This window comes from Cannabis sativa, chromosome 8 (assembly GCF_029168945.1).
Source record: "Cannabis sativa cultivar Pink pepper isolate KNU-18-1 chromosome 8, ASM2916894v1, whole genome shotgun sequence".
Classification (NCBI taxonomy): domain Eukaryota; kingdom Viridiplantae; phylum Streptophyta; class Magnoliopsida; order Rosales; family Cannabaceae; genus Cannabis; species Cannabis sativa.
The window spans coordinates 35,015,544-35,040,135 of record NC_083608.1 but is presented as its reverse complement, the minus strand read 5'-3'; the positions used below and the strand labels follow the sequence as shown (position 1 = coordinate 35,040,135).

General features: G+C 31.5%; 1 protein-coding gene and 1 pseudogene across 1 annotated transcript; both read left to right on the top strand.

Moving 5' to 3' along the window:
• Positions 1-15,340: 15,340 nt before the first annotated feature.
• On the top strand, positions 15,341-21,589 carry LOC115700796 (UDP-glycosyltransferase 82A1). The gene is made up of 2 exons (XM_030628449.2): positions 15,341-16,108; positions 20,606-21,589. The coding sequence occupies exons 1-2, from the start codon at positions 15,559-15,561 to the stop codon at positions 21,508-21,510; spliced, it is 1,455 nt and encodes a 484-aa protein (XP_030484309.2). The 5' UTR covers positions 15,341-15,558; the 3' UTR covers positions 21,511-21,589.
• Positions 21,590-21,720: 131 nt separating this feature from the next.
• LOC115701588 (5S ribosomal RNA) lies at positions 21,721-21,839 on the top strand (annotated as a pseudogene).
• Positions 21,840-24,592: the final 2,753 nt, after the last annotated feature.

Here is a 24,592-nt window from a genome sequence, read left to right as displayed (position 1 = left end):
GTATTTTTGTAAATTTTTTTGTTGTTTTTAAGTATTTGTGAAATAATCCCTTATTTTAAATCTTGATTGGATTAACTTTGCACTTGGTTATTTAGTCTTAAAGGTACTTTAAGAAGAAGCTAATCATTGGTTTATTTGGCTAAGTTTTTATAGTTAGAAGTATAAGATAAATATAAGTTATTTATTTTTGCCGTTGGTATAATTATTATATAAAGATTTTTTTTAATAAAAATAATTTTTAAAGTATTTGGATATCATTTTAAAAGAAAAATTGTGAGTAAAAGATGAATTATATAAATTATTTTAAATTTAAAAATAACTTCTCAAAAGTTATTTTAGGAGAAGTTGCAAATCCTAACTTCTCCCAAAATGATTTTTCTTTTTTAATTCTAAAAGCTAAAAAAGAGCGTAGAGAAGCTTAGCCAAACCGGTGTAGCTTTCCATATAGTGGTGCACATCGAGCAAGTTTGTTAGATTTAATTTTGTAGTTTTTCCTATTTTAGACTAAAATAACCTAAAGTAAACATTTCTACTATACTATCTCAAAGACAAATAAACAATTTATACTATTTACTAGTGTCAAAAAATACTATTTACAATGTTTTTTATTACAAAAATATGTGAGGGAGATGAATCCCAGGTGCAGAAAGAGAGAGTGAGACACACGTGAATAATACGGCAAGTGAGACTCACACGTGAGTAGATGGTAAAGCTAACTCAGTGGCTGCCATGTGGTAATTTTGATGAAATTAGCTTGGGCTGCTTTTTCTCAATGCAACAATTATGCAACACAAAAACGACTTAATAATCAAACTTTTAAAAAATTATCAAACAATAACAATATTTTAAAAATTTCGTGTGGCGGTAAAATTGTAAACTTTGACTCAAAATCCAGTATTTTTGTAAAAATCCTAAAAAAAAAAAAACTAATTAGCAACACAAAAACGACTTAACAATCAAACTTTAAAAAAATTATTAAACAATAACATATTGCATTAAGACAATTAAAATTTATAAATAATACAATAATACCGTGAAAAAAAAACAAATAACTAATTGAACATATAGAAAGATATTTTAAAATTCTTTACAATAAATATAAAAAATTATGAAACACTTAAACTAAATATTTTTAAAAAATTACACAAAAAAAAATAATTTAGGAAAACTTAAATTAATTGATAAAAAATATATATGAAACACTTTTTAATGGGTATTACCCATGAATGGTTATTAAATAAATTTAACTATAAATATTAATTTTAAAAATATCAAACTATCGAATTTTGATCTAATAACGAATAATGAAATCACAAATTTGAATTTCTATGCTTAATTTAACTAATTAATTAAAAAAAATATCAAAAAATATCTCTTTTTACACTATATCAAAAATATGTTCTTATAAAAATATTTAACTCAAACTCAACTTTTTCTTTTCTTATTTTTCTTGTTAAAAAACTTTTTTTTTAAATTTTTTTTTACCGATGGAACAATCTCAGCCCAAATTATATAAAAATGAGAGATTTTTTTAGTTAAATAGAAAAATTAAGCATAAAAACTCAAAATTTTTAATTTTACCTATTCATGGGTAATACCCATTAAGAGTGCACCCATATATATATATACAACTTAGATATAATTAACTCACGGTATATTTATAAAAAATTACACTTAAACTAAAAGTCAATTAGAATATAAATAAGAATCAACGTGATTTTAATTTTAGTCACAGCAAACAGAAACTACTAAACAAAATAAACAAACAACGTACTAACAATCTCAATACAAAATAATAACTATGAATCACCACTACATGATTAACTTTCAAAAAAATCTTCTTTCTTAAATTTGTTTGATTGATATTTTTAGCAAATAAAATCACATTATAAAGAAGAAAAAAAAAGGTTACCCACCATTAAAAATTAAGGATGACAGAAGCCTCATCTTTTACAGGCAATTGAAAAAAAAAAAAAAAAGATGTGCAGAGCCTAACAAGACGAATTGCTGCACTTAGCATATTCGTCTTTAAGGAAACCGACAAGTGTATTCCCTTCTTTAATTTACTTAAAGGAAGCAACAAGGGGTTTGAATGGACTGATGAATGCGAGCAAGCCTTCTAAGCTCTCAAACATCATCTAGCCAAGCCTCCCATCTTATCCAAGCCAATAGATGGTGAAGAACTATACATCTATTTGACAATCACCGAGCATGCAACTAGTGCTACTCTGGTATGTGAGGAAGAAGTGCTACAACATCCTGTCTACTACATCAGCAAGTGTCTCATTGGGGCCAAGACAAGGTATCCTCCCATTGAGAAGCTAGCCTAGTGCTTGGTCTTGGCCTCGAGAAAGCTAAGGCCATACTTCCAAGCTCACACAGTCAAGGTGTTAACAGACCAACCACTTAGACAAGTTCTAATGAACCAGAAGTATCAGGGCACCTAATCAAGTGGGCAGTTAAACTAGGTCAGTTTAAGATCACCTAACAACCTCGAACAGTAATCAAGGGACAGATATTAGCAGATTTCATTGCTGAATGTACTGGCCTCGAAGAAGACAATCCCATGATTTGTGAAGACGAGGTCCACAAGTCTTGGACTGCAACTCAGGAGGACACTAGACCTTCTTGGAAACTATATGTAGATGGCTCCTTCAACGAGCATGGTTCTAGTACTGGACTCATCTTGGTTACTCTAGAGGGATTTCAAACTCACATTGCTTTGAAGTTTTAGTTCACCACAACCAATAATGAAGCGGAGTATGAGGCACTCCTAGTAGGACTACGATTGGCACTAGCAATTAAAGTTGAACTAGGTCAGATTTAGTTCACTAGCAATTAAAATTTTAGTTCACCGCAACTAACAATGAAGCGGAGTATGAGGCACTCCTAGTAGGACTACGATTGGCACTAGCAATTAAAGTTGAACTAGAAATTAAAGTGGGCAGTTGAACTAGGTCAGTTTGAGATCACCTAACAGCCTCGAAAAGTAATCAAGGGACAGACATTAGCAGATTTCATTGCTGAATGTACTTGTCTCAAAAAAGACAATCCCATGATTTGTGAAGACCAGGCCCACAAGTCTGGGACTGCAACTCAGGAGGACACTAGGCCTTCTTGGAAACTATATGTAGATGGCTCCTCCAACGAACATGGTTCTAGTGCTGGACTCATCTTGGTTACTCTAGAGGGATTTCAAACTCGCATTGCTTTGAAGTTTTAGTTCACCTCAACCAACAATGAAGCGGAGTATGAGGCACTCCTAGTAGGACTACGATCGACACTAGCAATTAAAGTTGAATCACTTCGAGATCTACAGTGATTCATAGCTAGTTATTAACCAGATTCTCGGCGAGTATCAAGCCCGAAGGTCAAATATGTTCACATGCTTGAGCAAAACTAAAGATCTATTAGCCCAGCTCAAGCACTACTCCATCCAACAAGCACCACATGAATAGAACACCAATGCAGACTCACTAACTAAACTAGCTAGTACAATAGATTCTAACACTCTCAATGTAGTTCCCATCGAATATCTCGCCAAATAGAGCATTAACAAAGACTAAGAGTCTATCCTGATAATTGACAACACTCCATCGTGGATGACCCCGATTACACAATACTTAGAACAAGGTATTCTTCTAACTAATCAGAACGAAGCTAAGAGACTGATGAGAAAAGCAGCTCGCTTTTATCATCGTGGACGGAGTAATGAACAGAAGAAGCTTCTCAATGCCTCTTTTGAGGTGTGTCACAAAAGAAGAATCCAAACTCCTCATGGTCGAGGTACATGAGGGCTTTTGTGGCAACCATGATGGGGGCAAAGCCTCTCAAAGAAGATCTTGAGACAATTGTACTTTTGACCGACAATGGAAGAAGACTCTATGGATTATGTCAAAAAGTGTGACAAATGTCAGAGGTTCTCCAAAATACCCAGAGCTACCCAAAACGAACTCAAGAGTATGCAAATACCTTGGCTATTTTGTGTCTAGAAAATTGACCTCATAGGTTCACTACCTAAGGGGAAAGGCGATGTTCAATATGCAGTGGTTTCAGTTGACTACTTCACCAAATGGGTCGAGGCAGAGCCCTTAGCCACCATCACATCAAACAAAGTTCTTGATTTTGTGGTTAAGAATATTATTTTTTTGATTTGGACTTCCACAAAAGATAGTGTTAGACAACAACATACAGTTTGACAGCGACCTCTTTAGTGGTTTCTGCATTAGACATGGAATCATTAAGAGTTTCTCAGCGGTTACCTATCCACAAGACAATGGACAAGTGGAAGCAGTCAACCAAACTCTTAAAAATACGCAAAAAAATGCCTGGAGCAAGCAAAAAGGAATTGGCCTAAACAACCGCTCAAAGTACTATGGGCCTATCGCACAACAGAAAAAATAGCAACAGATCACACTCCCTTCGCTCTAACTTAGGGGTACGAAGCCATGATACTCGTAGAGCTCACACCTTCATTCCATCAAAGACTGACATTCGACCAGCAAACCAATCATAAGCTGCTGGACAGATCCTTAGATGGAATTAAAGAGATCAGAGAAATGTTGGAGCTTAAAAAGGAGACGTCTCAGCAAAGGGTCACAAAACACTACAGCTCTAAGGTTAAAGATAGGAAATTTAAGCTTAGATATATGGTGTTACGGCGAGTATTCCTGAACACGAAAGATAAAGTGACAAAGTACTTAGGCCTAATTGGGAAGGACCATATGTCGTAGTTGAAGCGCTTGAACCCAAAACTTATACTTGGCACGCTATTTCTATAAGTTAAATCCAGTACCAGTACCAAGGTATGGGAACATGGTGCATCTATGACAGTACTACTAATAAAAGTAGCTATCTTCAAAATAGCTCGCTTCATAGTAAGATTCGCTTTGCCTCATGCAAATGAATTGATCACTTCTTAAACTGACAGGATGCGACGAAGTTGTCCCTAAGTTAAGAGGTCCATCGCTAAGGTATGAATCCTATACTAAAAAGTCTAGCAGGTCATTAGAATAGTAAGGATCACTTCAGCTAAGGTTGGATGAAGAAGGAAATCTACAATTACTATCTCAAAGTGTACTTTTTTCTTTCAACTTATCTCATAGTAATGTAATTGTATTTAATTTGATGAGAAAATGTGTTGAACAAATTTTTTTTGGTACTTCATCTAAATTAATCAGTCACAACTCACAGACCTGACGACACTCTCTAAGTCCTGAGTAAAGCTTGTGATTTGGTCTTGAGATAACTCTGATTGTTTCTTAAGTGAGTTCAACACTGCCACCCACGAATCCTCGAATAAGTGGAGAGTGCTCACACGTGTAACACCACTCAAGAGTCATGATTAAGAAGGCGTAGGAAGATTCGGTATGGCAAGTGACCAGTGAAGGAACTTCCTTGATCACTTGGGGGGCACATATGTTATGTTATGGTATACAAGAGCCATATGTTACACGAGCATTCAAATTTTTTTTGTTGCACATCTATGTAAGTACTCTCATGGTAAAGATAACTTTAAGAAGTAGTGACATTACTCTCAATAATTGAGTTTTTTAAGACATGGTGTACTGTGCAAGTGTTAAATAGTCAAGCGATAAATAATAAAGTAAATTAAAAAATAAGTATTGGAATAAAAGTTTTATTAAGTTAGAAATCATTTCTAATTTAATTGAAACAAAATTTTAATAATATTTTACTAAGGCTTATCCACATCGAAATGCCACTTAGGAACAACCAACTAACACAGTAAAGCTAAATGCTAAAAAAAAAAGAATGGACTCAAAGAAGGTCCTTGAAGTCTATTATGTCAACAACAACTTCCTACCTGTCCTCACTCTCTGCAAGAGGCACATCACCAGTAGGAGGAGGGAAGTCAGGATGCTCAAGGTTGTAGCCTTCAACTCCTGAAGTCTCCCCGACCACCAGTTCACCACCATTTATAGTGAAGTCAATTTTCTTGAGAGTGTTTTCACCAAAATACTTCTCACACTCCTTGATGAAGTCAGACACCTTTTTTGTCAGGGAAGCCCTTCCAGTTGAAAGACTAGTATTGTATATCAAACTAGCTAAGTTCCATATCCCACTTCAGTAGTCTCCTTAAAGATTTCGACTTTTGGAGGACTTGCCAAAGGGGGGTGATTCGTATGTACCTTTATTGCATGGGCCTAAAATTGCAATCTTAACTTCTTGAAAGTAATTAACAAGAAATAGGAAATATTTTCAATCATCGAGTATCTGGATTGCATGCCCAACAATCTTTTGCTCACATAATATACCAAAAGTTGGGCCCATGGGCCTATGTAACCAAGATCCCAATAAGTAGATCCTACACAATGTGGAGACCATGGGCCTATGTAACCAAGCTCCCAATAAGTAAATTCAAAATTTATCAAGTAAATTTCTTAACTTATTAATTTCTCTTGACTCCACTATAAATTTGAAATTGTACTCATGATTACATAGAACGCTCTATATGTTCCAAATATAGATATGCTATGAATTATATATTGTTTCAATCCAAATAATCAAAGATCCTCTATAGATGATCTACATTGAGTAGGGATAAATTTTTCGTTCTACCCCTCAATATATTTTATCCTTTAAACATTTAGCTTCTTATAAATTATATTTTAGTAAACTAATATAGTTACTGAAATAAGAGCTCTTCCATTTATCTCTGTTAAGTCAAGCTCAAAGAAAATCATCATTTCACTTATATATAGTTATAGAAGCTATAGATTCCATATCTATGATTAGCGCTCCCACTCAATCGTACTACCATGTTTCCAAGATGTAAATATTAGGAAGATTCATTTGGTCAACTGTAACGAACAAGCGAAAGAACACAAATAATACAGTTAAGCTAGAACCTAACCATCTCAAGATTAAGATCTATTGACCTAAGATCAACTAAGTGATATTGACTTAGAAAGATATAATAGTCAGTTTATTATACATTTTCCACTGTCAATATCGGTTCAGTCCGATGTATACTCTATACATCTGTTACTAGTATATTTTGCTAATATCCTTGAAAGGACATTCTACTTATACAAGTGTAAGTAAATTTTATCGATGATTATTATGTCAATGTAAATTCAGTGCATTGATAAATCATGAGACTAAGAACTTTGAAACACATAATCATAATTATATTCCACTAACAATACTATAATCATGAATACCTATATGTTCTGGATTTAATAGAATTTATACATTAAACATATAATCATGAAAGTAATCATGTGAACCATGCAACATAAAATGATTTCTGATTTTTGTATTAATTAGTAAATCTGATTATATTGAATGTGTTTTATTTAGAACATAAAATCCCAACATAAGGACCCCCATTCGGTCTGAGGTGATGGAAGAGTGAGGTGCTCTTTTGCGCCTGATGATGAGGCTGAGATGACATGATGGTGAGGCTAGCTCCACTTTTGGTCGGAGACGATATGTTGAGGGCCCCTAGGTCCGAGATGATGCATGTTGAGGCTCCTAGGGCTAAGGTGATGCATATTAAGGCCCCCGGGACTGAGGTGATGCATGTTGAGACCCTTAGGGTCGAGATGATGCCTATTGGGCCTCTAGGGCGGAGGTGATATGTGCTAGGCTCCTAGGGCTAAGGTGATATGTGCTAGGGCCGAGGTGATTTTCTTGCTGCGACCTCTCTCAGTAAAACATACATAACTTTTTCATATAAACTCCAAATGAGCTGATTCAAGATGTGTTTTAGAAGCTGAGAAAAGATCTAAAATTTTTATGTTTGGATGTTTTCCAAAATCTGAACAGAGTGTTGTCGTATTTAGGTTTGAATTTTGGTCCGAGGTGGTGAGAAAGTATTGTGAGGAGGTGTTGTGAGGAGATGCCACCTTTTTGGTCATAGGTGAGGAGATGTCACTTTTTTGGTCTTAGGCAAGGAGATGAGACATGAAGTCACCACCTAAGAGCATTTCTAATGGAGAGCTATAAATGTGGTGTGTTGTCATTTTCTAGAATATTTTGCTAAAAGTTAACTCCAATGGTGATGTAAAATGTGTGCCAAATTTGGCCCAAGCTAAAAACTGTGCCAAATTTGGCACAAAAGATAGCATGCACTAAATTTTAAATGCCACATTTTTTAATTACCTATTTGTCACTCATTGATACTATTCATTAATAAAAAATATTTTTATATTTATAAGTTATTAAAATAATATAAATAAAGTTAATTGTTTGTACATTTTCAATGACTATTAATGGTATTATTGACTTTTATAGCTAATTTGCACCTTGTGCATTGGAGCACATATACAAAAATTTGGCCAAATATAGTTTTGTGGTATGTATTGAGTTAAATTTAACCTAGAATATACACCATCCCAAGGGTGGGCATCCAATCCAATCTAACTTTTTTCTCCTCATCCGATCCAATCCAATTAGACCTCAAAATCCAATCCAATCTAATCCAATTACTAATTGGATTGGATCCGTTTTTTAATTGGATATCTAATTACGCACTTAAGTTTTAATATTAACATAAAAATATGAAGAAAAAAATACGTAAAAATAAAATATCACCCTTTATATAAGTTTAATACTCCATAAACATATCATCGTTACAATGTAATGCAACTAAAAGTTTCAAATAATTAAAACAACAACATTTCTAAGTAATAAAAGAGAACAAAATATTATAAAAATAAGTACACAAAACAATCAAGTGTTACAAATTCTACACAAAAGAAAATCCAATAAAATTATAATTAATATTATATTTTTTTAATATTTTTTAACATATATAAATGTAATTGGATTGGATCGATTTTTAATTATATTTTGAAATTGACATTTAATAACCAATCCAATCTAATTAGAATCCAATGTTAGCATCAAATCCAATCCAATTGTAATTGGATATCAATTTTTTTGTAATTGGATTGAATTAGATTAATTCGGTTCAATTGAATTAAATTGGATGTTACCTACTCCTACACTATCTATTGGAGATGGTCTAATTATCTAGGTACACTACTACAAAAAGAATATTTTGCAACACTTTTTTAGCAACACATGAGAAAAAAGTGTTACAAATTTATTAAATTACTTATTTAGAAACACCTATACAATAAGTGTTACCAAATAATATTAAGTTAATAAAAATATTTATTTGAATAACAAACTTAAATGTCATAAGGCAACACTTTTAAAATAATTGTTGTCTCATATTGCACTATAATAAAATCGATCACGCTTTTTTAAAAAGTGTCACTAATTATAATTATTATATTTTAACAAAAAATTAAAATAGATATTAAAAAGGTGGTAACTACTTTTTAGAAAGTGTTGCATGTAATTACCCCACTAAGTCATTTTCTTCTCCTACTAATACCATCGTGATTATTGTTTTCTTCTCCAACAATTATTATTGCTTCAAACTCTAATGCAGAGAAATCAAAGAAAGCTATGTATATCTCCATGCTTATTAAATTAACTCAATTAATTCATATTACTTTTATGGTTTAATTCTTTTGATCAATCAATTCTACATTTTTATTTGTCTCACAGATTTGGATTTTGCTATGAATATCACATATTTGTTGACAGTACAAAGTAAGTTATTTAAGTATATATGCTATCTTTAATTGATGAATCTGTTTCTTATTTATTTTTTTTCGATGGTGCAGCTAACATACGACATGAATTGACTATGAAGGATGGAAAATTAGAATTGCACAACTTTTCTTCTTCGTGAAATGATTAAAAGTGTTAGAGGATGAATATATTTGTAAATATATATCATATATATTGATAAATTAGATATATTATTGCAACAATTCAAAATAGTGTTTAAATTTATTAACTTTTTGATTGCATAAATTGTGTACTTAGCATTTATGAGAAAATTAAATTTTATTAATATTATAATTGTACTCTAAATTTTATTTAGAAAAAAAATTATCCTAATATTATTGAATATTTTTATATATTTCTTAAATATTAATAATTTAAATATGGTGAAAGTAATAATAATAATAATAATAATAATAATAATAATAATAATAATAATAATAATAATAATAATAATAATAATAATAATAATAATAATAGACTAAACATATAGCAACACTTGAATTAAATATGTTACTATAAGCCATATTTTTTAAGAAATGAAATATTATCTTAAGCAACACTTTTACAAGTGTTATCTAAAGTCTTAATTTTTGGCAACGGTTTAGGAGGCAACACTTTCATAAGTGTTATCTTTTAATATTTTTTAGTTAAAAAAAAGTGTTGCTAAACATAATTTTTCTAGTAGTGGTAATTAGAGATATCACCACTTAGGTGATTTTTATTATTATCTTTGCTATTTTTATAAATTCAGAATATAAGGGCTCGTTTGATACGCCGTATTATAATGTATTGTATTGTATTGTGTTGGATTGTGTTGTATAGTATTGTATTGTATTAGTATTATTTTATACAATACAATGTTTGGTATTGGCTTGTATTAATTGATTACGTAAAGTTATAATCTATTTTTAATACACTCGATCCCAACACTAACTACGGGTCTGGCTCCCGGGTCCCGGGTCTGGGTCCCGGTTTAGGTCTAGGTCCGGGTCGGGGTCCTGGGTCCGGGTCCGGGGTCCGGGCCGGGGTCCCAGGCCCAAGTCCGGGTTCAGGGTCCGGGTCCGAGTTCGGGTTCGGGTCCGGAGCTGGGTTCGGGGTCTGGGGTCCAGGTCTGGGTCCGGGGTCCGGGGTTTGGGGTACGGGTCCGAGTCCAGGTCTGGGTCCGGGGTCCAGGCCGAGGTCCCGGGTCCGGGTCCGGGGTTTGGGGTCCGGGGTCCGGGTCCGAGTTCCGGTCCGGGTCGGAGATTGGTGTTGACCCCAAATTCTTTGTAAATATTATAATCCAAGCTAATACAGATCATTTATTATGTATTAAATAATACAACATACATTATATTAAAAAAATTTGATCGTAATAAGTAATACAATACATTGCTTAATTCAAACATAATGTTATTTATTATTTAATACAATACAACTCTTACACGGCATACCAAACGAGCCCTAACTATATTAGACACTAGTACCTTAAGACAATGCTTGATATTAAACTACATCAGGACTTCAACTTAATTACTACACAAATTTCTAGTAAAAAGACATTATTTGGCTACAACACGCAACTATATAACAATAGTATTATTATTCTTCTTCTTAAACAAACATGTGGTTTTTGGATCCAGATATTTAGTTGTCTATAGCTAGGCAAAAAAAAAAAAAATAATATATTTAGAAATATATATTTATTGTAAAGTTTATTATATCACGAGAAGTACTTTTCGTATTTTTAAAGCTAAATATTGTTGGTATTAATGAACATTATTAATTAAAATAACCAACCTGTTGATTGCGTTCACATTATAAGCTTTTTATCAATAATTAAATCTTTTTAGCAAAGTGCAAATTTTTTTTATTTATTATTTTTGAGAAATATTAATAAATATTAGTAGTATTGAATACAATTTAAATTATTATATCACTATTATATATTACAATTAAATATTATAATATCTCACATCATTTAATATAATAAATTTTATAAAATATCGCTAATTATTCTTAAAGTGTCACTTCATAATTATACTAAATAGTAAGTATTATTATACTTAATAACAATACTTTATAGTCGTGGCATAGCTAGGTCTGTGCCGAGTGTCTACCTAGCTTAAGGGTCTAATTTTTTTTTTCTTTTTTAAAATACATATCTTTTTTGTTAATTTTGAAAAATATAACATTTGTTCTCTAAATAGAAGTCCAAAAGTATTTTTTTTTTCTTATGACCCATTAAATTTTAGAGTCGATCCTATTTATATTTTTATATATATTGTTCTCTTTATTAGACCATCTCTAATAGATCGTGTATATTTTGAGTTAAATTTAGACAAAAATTTACTATAAAGTTATATTTGGTCCAATTTTTGTATTTATACTCTTTGTAAAAATCAATATTAATATTAATGTTCAATGAAAATATACAATATAATTAATTTTATTTATATTATTTTAATATCTTATAACTATAAAAATATTTTTCATTAATAAATAATAAATGAGGGGTAAATATGTAATTAAAAAATGTGTACTTATTGTGGCCTAAAATTTAGGCCAAGCTAAAAATTATGTCAAATTTAGCACAATTTTTAATTCAGGTCAAATTCGACTTTTACATTATTATTAAAATTAAGTTTTAGCAAAATATTTTTAAAAATAACAATACACCATATTTATAACTCTTCATACGTATGCACTCGTACCTTGACAAACAAGGAAAAGCAAAAGAAGCTACAACTGCAAACACTTATATAAATAGAGAAATGCTAAACAGTATCAACAGTGTCTAGCATCTTCTTATGTGTCAATATTACTATTGGTCAAATTAAATATCGGGTCCCATATAATTTAATATAATAATTTTTAGAGAGTATCGTTAGCCAATCACAAAGTAACATATCTAGGGCCGGTTTGGCACAAGTTTTGGAAAAAACTAAAAGCTGATTTTTGAAAAAAATTGTGATAAAAATGTGTTTGGTAAGCAGTCGAAAAATAGTTTGTTGAAGAATTTTTGGAGAAGCTGCAGCTAAAAGCTAAAGCTGCTCCAAGCCTCCAATCTAACTTTTAGAATAACTTGTTTTGATTAAAAGACTATAATAATTTTTTTATACTAAAATCATATTTACTTATTTATTATAGAGCAATTTGCGGCGAAACCCCCTTACGTTTTAATTTTTATACACTTAACTCCCTTATTTTTTTTTTTGGTGGCCAAACCCCCTTATGTTTTAACTTTTATACACTTAACCCCCTTATCTTTTTTTTTTTGTGGAAAAATCCCCTTATGTTTTAATGTTTATACACTAAACCCCCATATCTTTTTTTTTTTTAATTTGTGGCAAAACCCCTTTATGTTTATTTATTTATGTTTTTTTTTTGCAAATTTGACACGCCAGTTAAATATTACCGTTTAATATCAACTGGATGACCACTGTATACACCTGTGTATATGTAACGGTAAAACCTCGAAGTCGATACAGTAGTAATCCAGTTAGTATTTAACGGTAATATCTAACTAAAACTTTAAATTTACAAAGAAAAGTAAACTTAAGGGGGTTTTGCCACCAAAATAAAAAATAAGGGGGTTAAGTGTATTAAAACTAAAACATAAGGGAGTTTTGCCACCAAAAAGAAAAGATAAGGGGGTTAAGTGTATTAAAACTAAAACATAAAGGCATTTTGCAACAAAAAAAAAATAAGGGGGTTAAGTGTATAAAAATTAAAACATAAGGGGGTTTCGCCGCAAATTACTCTTTATTATATATTAAAAAATAAAATAAATAAAATAAATAATTATTAAATCTCTTATTTTTTTAAAAAATTAATTTATATTTTATTTTAATATTAACAAACAACATCAACCTAGAATTTTTCTAATATATTTGAGTTTTTAATATTTTTTACATTTGATAAAAAAACATAATAAAAAATAATACTATAATTTATTTTTATTAAATGCATATAAATTTATATTTGAAAAAAAAAATTAAAAATATATAAACAATAAATTATTATATAAAATAAATTTTGTACAATATTTGTAATTATAATAAACTAGATTATAGCGTTATCATTATCATTATAATAGATCTTAACAACTCACAGTACTTTGAAATGTATAATTTACCAAACACTCAGCTCAATTTTTTTTACAGTTTTGCTATAATTGTTTTTTATCACAACACAGTTAAAGTTACTTTTTTCCACAGTATAATTGTGCCAAACTGACATCTAAAAGTACTAGACATCACTCGTGCCAACAATACTCATATAATTAAGTCACATAGAACTAGAAATGTAGAAACCCATTAATAAAGAACATGAAAATAAGGAAAGGGAGTAAAAAAGGCTTTTCAATAATTGGTTCGATTAGGCTAACTAAAATGAGTACGTAAATGTGTGGTGTTTTAGTGCCAAATAAAATCACGTGTAACTATAATTATGGGTGATCGCAAGCCTAACTTCCAAGCCAGTGGAATTATGAGTAGGATATATGTACACACATTGAGGCGTAAAATTATACAGTAGTAGAGGCGTGCCTTTTTGAATTGGGACGATATTATTAAAAAAAAAAAAAGTGAGCTAGTTCAATAACTTTCGAAAATTAAATGCCTCTTTGTAAGTAGGGACAAAACAAATGAACACGGCATTTCCTTATTTATTTCAATGATAAAGATGGTTTCATTTTAGGGGTGTTCAGAAAGTATCCGATCCAATCCAATCCAATCCGCAAAATGCGGATATCCGCACTTGTGCGGATTGAATTGGATTGAAAAATCTAAAATCCGCACTTGTGCGGATTGGATGTTGTTTGACCTCAAAAAGTAACCGATCCAATCCAATCCGCACTTAATTATATATATAAAATTATAATATGTAATATATATTAATTAAAAAAAGACACAAACTTCTAATTTCTTAATTATCTTTTTTAGTAATATATTGAATTGGTGCATTTTATTTATTTTGTAATAAAAAACACAGAAAAAAAAATAATTCTTATCCACATAGACACATACACATAAAGTTTAAATATATATATACTAGCTTATTTATTTTAGTAATTAGATACATATATATTTTAGTGTAAATCTAAAGATAAATATATATATGTATCTTGGTTTAATTTGTATATAAATAGAGATGGAGATTAATAAACAATAGTCTTTTTTTAAATTTTTTTGTATGAAATATTAAATAATTTATTATTAAAAAAAATAACAAATCCAAAATAACCGATCCAATCCGCACTATTGCGGATTGGATTGGATTGGATTTAAACTCTTATGCGGATCGGATTGGATCCAAAATATGAAATCCGCACTTAGTGCGGATTGGATGTTGTTTGACCAAAAAAGTGCGGATTGGATCGGATGAGGAGAATTGCTAAAACACACTACTTAGTGTCTAGCACTTTTTAATATTATTATTGGCACAATTAATTATTTTTAAAAAATATTATTAACCAATAACTAAAAATGCTAATAAGGCTGCACATTATATAACTTGTAGCTCTTGTTTTCATTTAGTTCGTATATTCACTGCGAGTAATGCTTTGGTGAATCTTTTAAATATTGTAATGGTTTATGCAATTTGCTAATTTCCTTTCAAAAAACAAAAACTAAAAATGCGAGATATTATTAGTGTGCAATATCAATGTTACATTTTTAATTATGTATTTCCTAACAGTTGCTTGAACGAGTGACTAATATATACTAGTCGGTTATATTAATAGAGACCATAAGAGGCACATGCGCTTATAGTTGACCCTCTCCCTTTCTCTCTTCATCATCTCTCTCATCCTCCTCTCCAATATATAAATTCATTCATTTCTTCTTCTTCTTCCTACACCTTCATTATTATTATTATTATTCCCCATCTTCAAATTTGATCACACCCTACCCAAAAAGAAAAATTGAGTTTTCATTATTCCTGATTATAAAACAGTGAAACATTATGAAGAACTACAGTTCAAAATCAGGAGAGTCAAAAATCATAGTGTTTGTCCCATATCCAGCTCAAGGCCACGTAACTCCCATGCTAAATCTAGCAAAGGCCTTTCTTAATCTCGACCAAGGCTTTCGCCCAGTCTTCGTCACCCCTCGATTCATCCACGATCAAATCGTTGCTCGATATGATGATCATGAGAATAATAATCACATGTTCACAAACGACGACGACCACCACCAAACTAATAATAATAATGACAGCATCGAATTCGTGGCTATACCCGATGGATTCGAGGGAAAATCATCCGTGGCCAGAGATTTCTTCTCTCTAGAAGAGGCCATGGAGAAAGTGATGCCTGCTCATTTGGAGAGGGTGGTTCGTGATCAAGGTGAGGATGTGGTGTGTGTGGTGGTCGACTTGTTAGCTTCTTGGGCTATTGAAGTGGCTAACCGTTGTGGCGTTAGAGTCGCCGGATTTTGGCCTGCCATGCTCGCTGTTTATCGCTTGGTCGTTGCTATACCTGATATGGTCCGCTCTGGCCTTATCTCTGATACAGGTCAGTACTAGTAATTACTACTTTCATATATACCGTCACAATTATGATTAATTTGTACGTTTTTGTCTTACTATATAGTCAAAATTAATGAAGTTGAAATTTTAAGTAAAGTAACCGAAGATTTTAATGAACATGTTTATATAATTCAAAATCAACATTAATTCCACAATCTTTGATATTACAGGTCAGTCAATAATCTTTGATTCTATCACAATTATGTACTTTTTTTTTGTCTTTCTCTAGAGATGGAGAACGAGTTAAAATTTAAATTTGTAAGTAACTGCTAACATAATAAATATGCATTGTTATTAGTCATCAGTAGTGTCTAGCATCTTTAAGACATGCCGTCTTACAATTCGCTAGCGACATTCCCTAAAAGATTTTATATTAAATTATATGGAATCCGATACTTAATTAGATCAATAATGATAATGACACATAAGAGAATACTTGGCCACTGGTGCCTTTTAACATTTCTCTAAACATATATATCATATCACTAATAATAGTTTATATAATTTAATTTAAATATTGCTAACTATCTCGAGCTATACACTTCTTTCTAATAATAACAATGTTCATATTATTATTAATAATTAGGAAATTATTCTCCTTCAATAAATTTTTACAACTATCAACAACACTGATAGCTAGGTTGGTGTATAAAGTTTTAACAACAAATTTCATGAAAAAAAATAATGTAGTAGTTCAAAAAGATAAATCAAGTTGTCAAAATTAAATACAAAAAAAAAATCGTAATACAAAAACATATTGATGAGATGATATTATTTTGTATATTGCAATTAGATCAATGTTTTGTTCTTTTAGTTGCTTTGTAGTTATTTTTTTGTTGTTGTATAGTTATTTTCATGTTATTTGTTAAGTTATTCTTTCGAGTGTTATTTTTTAGTTGTCTTAGTTATTTTTTTATTTTACTGGAATATAATATTTTTATAATTTTAAAATTTTAACACGATATTTTTAAAAACTTAGTATAGTAAAAATATATAAAAAAGTGTGACATAAAATATAAAATAAAAAAAAAAATAAGATCCCTAATGTTAAATGGGTTGGGATTTAATTTATTTATTTTGTAATATTATTTTTAATTATTGTACGTATTTTTTAATATGTTTTTGTAATTTATTATTAGAAACTTCTTAAATAATTTTATTTTATTTTAGAGAATATTAAATATTATAAATTTGAGATATATTATATTTTAATTTTTATATAGTATGTCTTTTTTATTTATAATTTCATTTATTTTTTAATAAATGAGTCTCCCATGGAAATTGCCCACCTCAACAAGGATTTCACGCCCTATCCTCAATATAGAATATGCGAGGATGGATATTTAAACAGTTAATGGTTATGGGATACGAATACTTCCCTGCTTATTACCTGCCCCATTTTTATTCTCGTACAATATAAATATTATTAAAAACACACAGTAATTGTGTATCTTAATAAAACAGAAAGTACCAAATATAAGAAAAAATATTACATTATTTAAATTTGTTGACATGAGAGGGTTTCGTCACCATTAACCCTTAAAGGTAATTGGTGACGAAACCCTTTTAATTTTATTTTTGTTGGCAAATTTGAGATATTAGTTAAATCATACCGTTAAATATTAACTGTATTGTCACTGTATGTATCTGTATATATTTGACATACTTTTATTAATTTTGGAATTTTAACATCACCTATACATATCTGTATACAATGACAACCTCAATTGACATTGAACTATAAATTTAACTCATACCTCAATTTTGTAAACGAAAATGGAGTTATGGGGTATTGAAAAAAAAAAAAAAAATCAAAACATTAAGTGTAAAAATATATCAAAATATAAAAGCCGCCAATAACCCTATTTTAAATTATCCTATATTATTCTGCAGATATTATTTCCATGGGATGGGACCGTAAAATTAGCCGACAAGTAATTAAACAGTATGTATACAACAGACACAAGTTCACCAAGGATCTTGACATGTGAGATTTATCTTTCTTTTTAAGATTAATTTACAAGCCTAATAAACAGAAAACAGTAGTTTAAGGCTATCAATTTTTAGGTTTGAGTACTAAATAATTATAAAAAGAACAAAAATAAAACATAATTATAAGCAGAATGGACCACACGTTCTTCTGCATTATTAATATATTAAGTAAGATTAGCTGTTCATCATAATAAGTGGGGTATCTCATATATGTATTATATATAATCAAATCCCTTTAGCCAGAGTCATACTCCAAAAGAAAAATAAAAAATCAAAGCACACAGACTTAATTATTTTAACACACAAATATATATGTTATATATAATTAGTATTATAGCATGCATCACCGATTTCTATTCAAACAAACATGTGCTATTCCATAGTCTACAATCTTAGACATTCATCTCCAACACATGTGTCTATTGCAGTGCTAAACGGACACAAAAATATGTTTGAACTTTTCAAGCTACCCATGCATTATGTAATTATTTATTTATGATTAATTATTCAAAAAATGAATGTGGCTTTGGATACTTCATTAAGATATACATATCTAATAGAATATATATGAGTGCAATAAGTAGTCAAATTTGAGTTTCTATACTTAAAGATGCAAAAGCATCTCCAATAAACAAATATAGCTCTTGCCTTGTAAAAGATTTGCTCTATGCCAAAAATTATAATAAATTTTGCTATGATTCAATATTTACATTACCATAAATATTTAAATTTTTTATTATTATTTTACATAATAAGAGAATGATAATAAATTGATTATAAAACTATTTTAAATATTAAATTATATTTACATACAAATAAAAAAAAAAAAAAGTTTGCATTTGTATATTAGAGCAGTATACAAATAAAATGATGTCAAAGATCATAGAATAAATTACGGCAAAACTTTCAAAAGTATCGCTTTGCTAGCCGTTAACCCTTAAAACTCACTTTTTGTCAGTAAAACCCCCAACTCAAATTCTATTAGCATTTAATTATTTCCATTTAATTTTAGTTGTTAGATGTCATGTTAGAGTGTCTACGTAGACATAGTGTATATACATGACACAATTTTATTGGTCCACCTAATTACATTATTAAAATAAAAAAAAAAATGAAAAAAAATCATATTAAAAAATTTAAAGAAAAAGTACATTATTATTAAGAAAATTAATGTTTTTTTTTCTCTCTCCTAACCCTAACTCCTCTCTCTCCACTATCACCATAACCCCAAAAACCCCAATCAAAATTGCAAAGAAAACCTGATGGTCGACCACCACATGACTCTGATGGAACCCATAGGCCCCAAAACTCCTTATCCTCCCTTACTCACCCTTCTCTCTTGCTCATGTTTGTCCCGAAACCCTTACGGAAGTTTACCAACACCTCCTCCTCTATCTCAGATTTAAAACAACAAACTCATATCTAAAATAACAAACTTACATATGAAATCTTCCACACATTTCTAATAAAAAATAACATTAAAATTTCATAATCAATCTCGTTATCAGATTCAAACAAAAAAAAAGTAAAATTAAAAAATAATATGAGAAGATCGGGAGAGAGACTAAACAAGAAGAGCAAAATACCTCTGCCCAAGCCAGCCCAATTATTCGTCGACATTGGCAAGCCAAACTTCAACCACGAATGATGCATATCTAGCCACGAACATCATCGGCCACAAACAACGCATCTCCAGCCACGAACAATGCATCTCCGTTGCAAAGCTAAAAGGGAGTGTAATATTTTGGGTCAAGTGAGAATTTGTAATTTTAGCTTTTTTGTTCTAGTAACAAAGAGGCGAAGGAGCAATGTAAGCTGAACACAGATCTTTTGGCCGACATTCTTCGTCTAGAGTTTCAAAGGTTTGAGGTGATCGAGAGAGTTAGATAGGCTGAAGAAAGAGAGGGTAAACTATGGTGCATGTTATGTTTTGGGAATTAGGGTTTTTCTTTTAGTTTTATTTTTCTTTAATATTTATTTGTTAATTTTTGGTTTATTTTTAATTATTATTTGTTTTAAAAAAAATTATTTTTATTAATATATTTAAGTGGATCACTAAAATTGTACCACATGTATACTGTGTCCATGTGAATAATCTAGCATGGCATTTAATAGTTAAAATTGGATAAAAATGACTAAATGCTAATAGAATCTGAGTTTGGGGGATTTTAGCGTTAAAAAATTAATTTTTGGATAAGTTACTAGCAAAGTGACACTTTTGACAATTCACTCAATATAGTAGTAATGTTATTTTTGCTTCCAAACATGACACAATGCTTACATCTCCTATTAGAGATAGTACAATGAAAGCAATGGTTGAAAGGACAACCAAGAAAAAGGGTTACACTTTCTAATTTATAATCTAAAAATTTAAAAAAAAAATCTTAAAAAAAGAAAATAAAATCTCTATTTTCTCTCTCTGTCTCTTAAGATGATCAAATAACATTCTAATTGGCATGCTTTATTTCTCTTTCTTTTTCTTGATTGGCAGGTTGCCCACAACATTTGTGCCCGATTAGCTTTCTTCCGAATCAACCCATTCTATCAACCGATGAGTTTCCATGGCTAATTGGGACTTTAGCTGCAAGGAAAGCAAGGTTCAAGTTCTGGACCAGGACACTAGCTCGATCGAGAACTCTTCAATGGATACTCGCCAATTCATTTCCCGACGAAGAATCCCTCAACGATGAGAAACTCAATAAAGAACTTCTTCCACTAGTTCTCCCAATCAGTCCATTGAGCAAAAATTTAACAACAAAAAACCCAAGTTTATGGGAAGAAGACAATAGTTGCCTTGATTGGCTAGACAAACAAAAGTCCAATTCAGTAATTTACATCTCCTTCGGGAGTTGGGTGAGTCCCATTGGTGAATCTAAGGTGAGGACTTTGGCTATGGCGTTGGAGTCTTTGGGGCATTTCTTCATATGGGTTTTGAGCAATTCATGGAGAGCAGGGTTACCAGTTGGTTTCGAGGAGAGAGTCTCCAATAGGAGTAAAATCGTCTCATGGGCTCCTCAAATGGAGGTTTTGCGACACAGAGCGGTGGGTTTTTACCTAACCCACTGTGGTTGGAACTCAACAATGGAGGCCATACAGTCGCAGAAGAGGTTATTATGTTACCCAATCGCCGGAGACCAATTCGTTAACTGCAACTACATTGTGAAAGTTTGGAAAATTGGGGTGAGGATTAATGGAGTTGGGTTGAAAGAGGTAGAGGAAGGGTTGAGGAAGGTAATGGAGGATAAGGAGATGGAACTGAGATTGAAGAAGATGTATGAGAGAACCATGGGAGATGAGGCCTGTCGTAAAGCCACATCCAATCTGAGATTATTTGGGAATTTTCTTAGCAAACAAACACTACTTGGGTCTTCATTTGTTAGCAAAACTAGTTTCTAAATTTTATCTTTTTTCTTTCCCTATTTGTAAGTATACATTAATAAAAGTATAATTAATTATATTATTTTTTTTTTCTCTATTATAAATCATGTTACAACAAATAATGCTTTTTTAAAAGGAAAAAACATAATACTTAAGAAAAATGTACTATTTGTTGTAAAATATAATACTGCATACCTTTATACCACAGACATGAGAAAAATAAAGTAAAAGTGTGATCATACTAGCGCTAATGTACCAAATCCTATCAAATTTTTGTTTTTAAGCGTGTTTGGGCGAGAGTTGTACTATGATAGGTGACCTCTGGAGAAGTTCTCGTGTTGCACCTTTAAAATTTTATTTAGCCAAAAAAATATGAGAAAAATAAGTGTGACACCATATCTCTCTTATATTAAATGTGGCTATAAAACAGATTGCACTATTATTTTTTAAACATTACAATTCAAATTTAAACTCATTAGACATATCTTAAAAAAATATCTTTCTATTATTATTTTTTAAAAATTCACTACACATATTTTAAAATATATATATATTTCTATTATTAATTTTTTACATATCTTAAAAAATTATTTTTTAAATCACTCCACATATCCAAAAATAAATTTCTATTATCCGTATTTCTAGAAGATAGACATGTGGTATAATCTGAAGGTAATCACCACTTAAAGTTGGGCTTAAGCCTTTTCGCTCTCAGAAGGCCATTCCAAAGCTAGAACATGCCCGTGCCCAACAAAGACCTAAAACTTTGCCTTGGGAACATAATGTTCTTGCAAGGCACGAAAGCCTCCTTAGTCTTCCAGGACTCGGAAGGAATGAAGATAGGGATACACCTGGAGATAGGCCACGCAAGATGCTCCTGGATGCCTACCACAAGATGATGCTCAGAAGCCTACCACGGACCAGGAGCCATATGTTTACTGGAGGATAAGTACTGGATCTCTACTGCAAGACAGGAGGTGGATATGTTTCCCCTGAAATGACGTGTCCACCTCTTTGACATATGATCAGATATTATTCCTTGTGTAAGATCAATTCCAGTGATTAGCCCTTTATCTGTCTGTTCGTAATCAGTTTTGATAAAATTACTATTTTACCCTTCTAATTACTTCTTTATCTTTTAGTACTTTTAATTCACTAGTGGAAGTACAATTTAGATCCCATCTAAATTTGTGCACAACTTTCCAGTTCTAAAATTAACACTTAAAGGGAACCAATATTCAATTCGTTAGGAAAGTAGGATTCCATAATTGTAGATCATGTTCCCAGCCATGCACATTATTAGATTTCCAAAAAAAAAAAGTTGTAAGAATCATCTTCTTTGAGAAACTTAACGAGTGAATTAAAGAAACTAATAACATGAGCAAGAGTTCACGATTACTCAAGATTTAGGTCGATCTACTATTGATCATCATTATGATATGAATTAGGTCTTTATAGTAAACAGCATGTTAGAAAAAGATAGTTTTATTCATATCGGTCCTTGTCATATATAATCTCTATTATATATAGCACCTTCACTTAGATGTCATACTACATCAGTTTTCCGAATCGAGATTACTTGCACCGAAGAATAGATATCAATGAACTATACTAGCAACCATTGATTAAAGATTTCATAACTTTAATATGTTACTGACTATTTTATTCATAACTAAGTGATCTTAGTTCTCTGTACAGCTACAAGTCACAGCCTCATATATGAATAATTTTTTTTTGATATTTATATAAATTATTCAATAATAAATATTAATAATCTAACATCTATGCATATATCAAAATGTTCAACTTTTTCTTAATAATAAAAAATGTCTTATAGGTTTTTCAGGGCATAAACCTTAACACGTCTCCCTGGTGTCATAACAGCAGAGGAGATCTTCTTGGCGAGTGATAACGAAGCAGGAAGTTCCTTAGCTGCCAAGGAAACAACCGAAACCAGTTGTTGTTGAGAACTTGACAGACAAATAGTACACTGATGAGATGGCCCAAAGGTCGTAGAGGGGTGGCCTTCCAAGCATTACATTGTATGGAGACTTTACATCCACCACTATGAACGTGGCCATGAGGGTAGCAGTTTTATCTTATCACATGGAGTAATGCCATCTCCATTGAAACTATACATAATTTGTTAGTATGGTTCTAGGTCTTCTAAGGTCAAACCTATTCTAATTAGGGTTTGCTTGAACATGATTTTTGAGGATGGTCTGTCGTCGATCACTACCCTGGCCACCATCATATTACCTATATGTACCTCAATAATTAAAGAATCGTTTTGAGGGTAGCTGACATGATAAGAGTCCGATTCTCCGAAGGTGATAGGTTCACATCCGTAGCGTTAAGACTTTGAAGGTTGTTCTGCAACTTCCAAGACTTTGGTTCTTGGTTCATGTCGAAGTGATCTTGCATATCTTTTTAAGGCTTTCCTTGAGTTTCTAGCTAGGTCAGGGTCTCCAATCACAATCTCTAGCCTGTCTGGAACTGGCACAGGCTAGACAGGTGCATCGCCCCCAGCTGGAGCTTTAGGTCGTACATACTCCTGTAGAGCATTATATTTTTGTTTGATGAGACATTATATCTCGTCCTGCAACTAATTACACACATTAGTGTCATGACCACAATTATTGTGGTAGCGATAGAATTTGTCCATGTCTCTCTTCCCTGACTCTTTGAAGGGAAGAGGTTTGTGATACGACAATGATGACTGTGTAGCCGTATAGATCTCCTCTCTTGGGCCAAGAGGATGGAGTAAGTGGTAAAGTGAGCTCACACTCTCGTAAGGGCTTACCCCCAGTCTTGGGCTTCTTTCCACTGGGGGAGTTGCTTGGCTTACCACTATTGGTGGTTCTCTTCCCTCCATTTGATACTCCTTTCTTCCCATTGCCCTATGCCTAAGTATCAAGGACCTAGGAGTCTAGTGACTTCTTCTTGCCACCCTTTGAGCCCTTAGCTCGAGTGACGGTTTCTTCTAGTTTGATAAAGTCATTTTCTCTATCTAAGAAGTCATTCATGGTGTATACTGCCTTGAGACAAAGGTCAGACCATAGAAGACTCATCTCCTTGAGTTTGACTACAAGTGCCATTA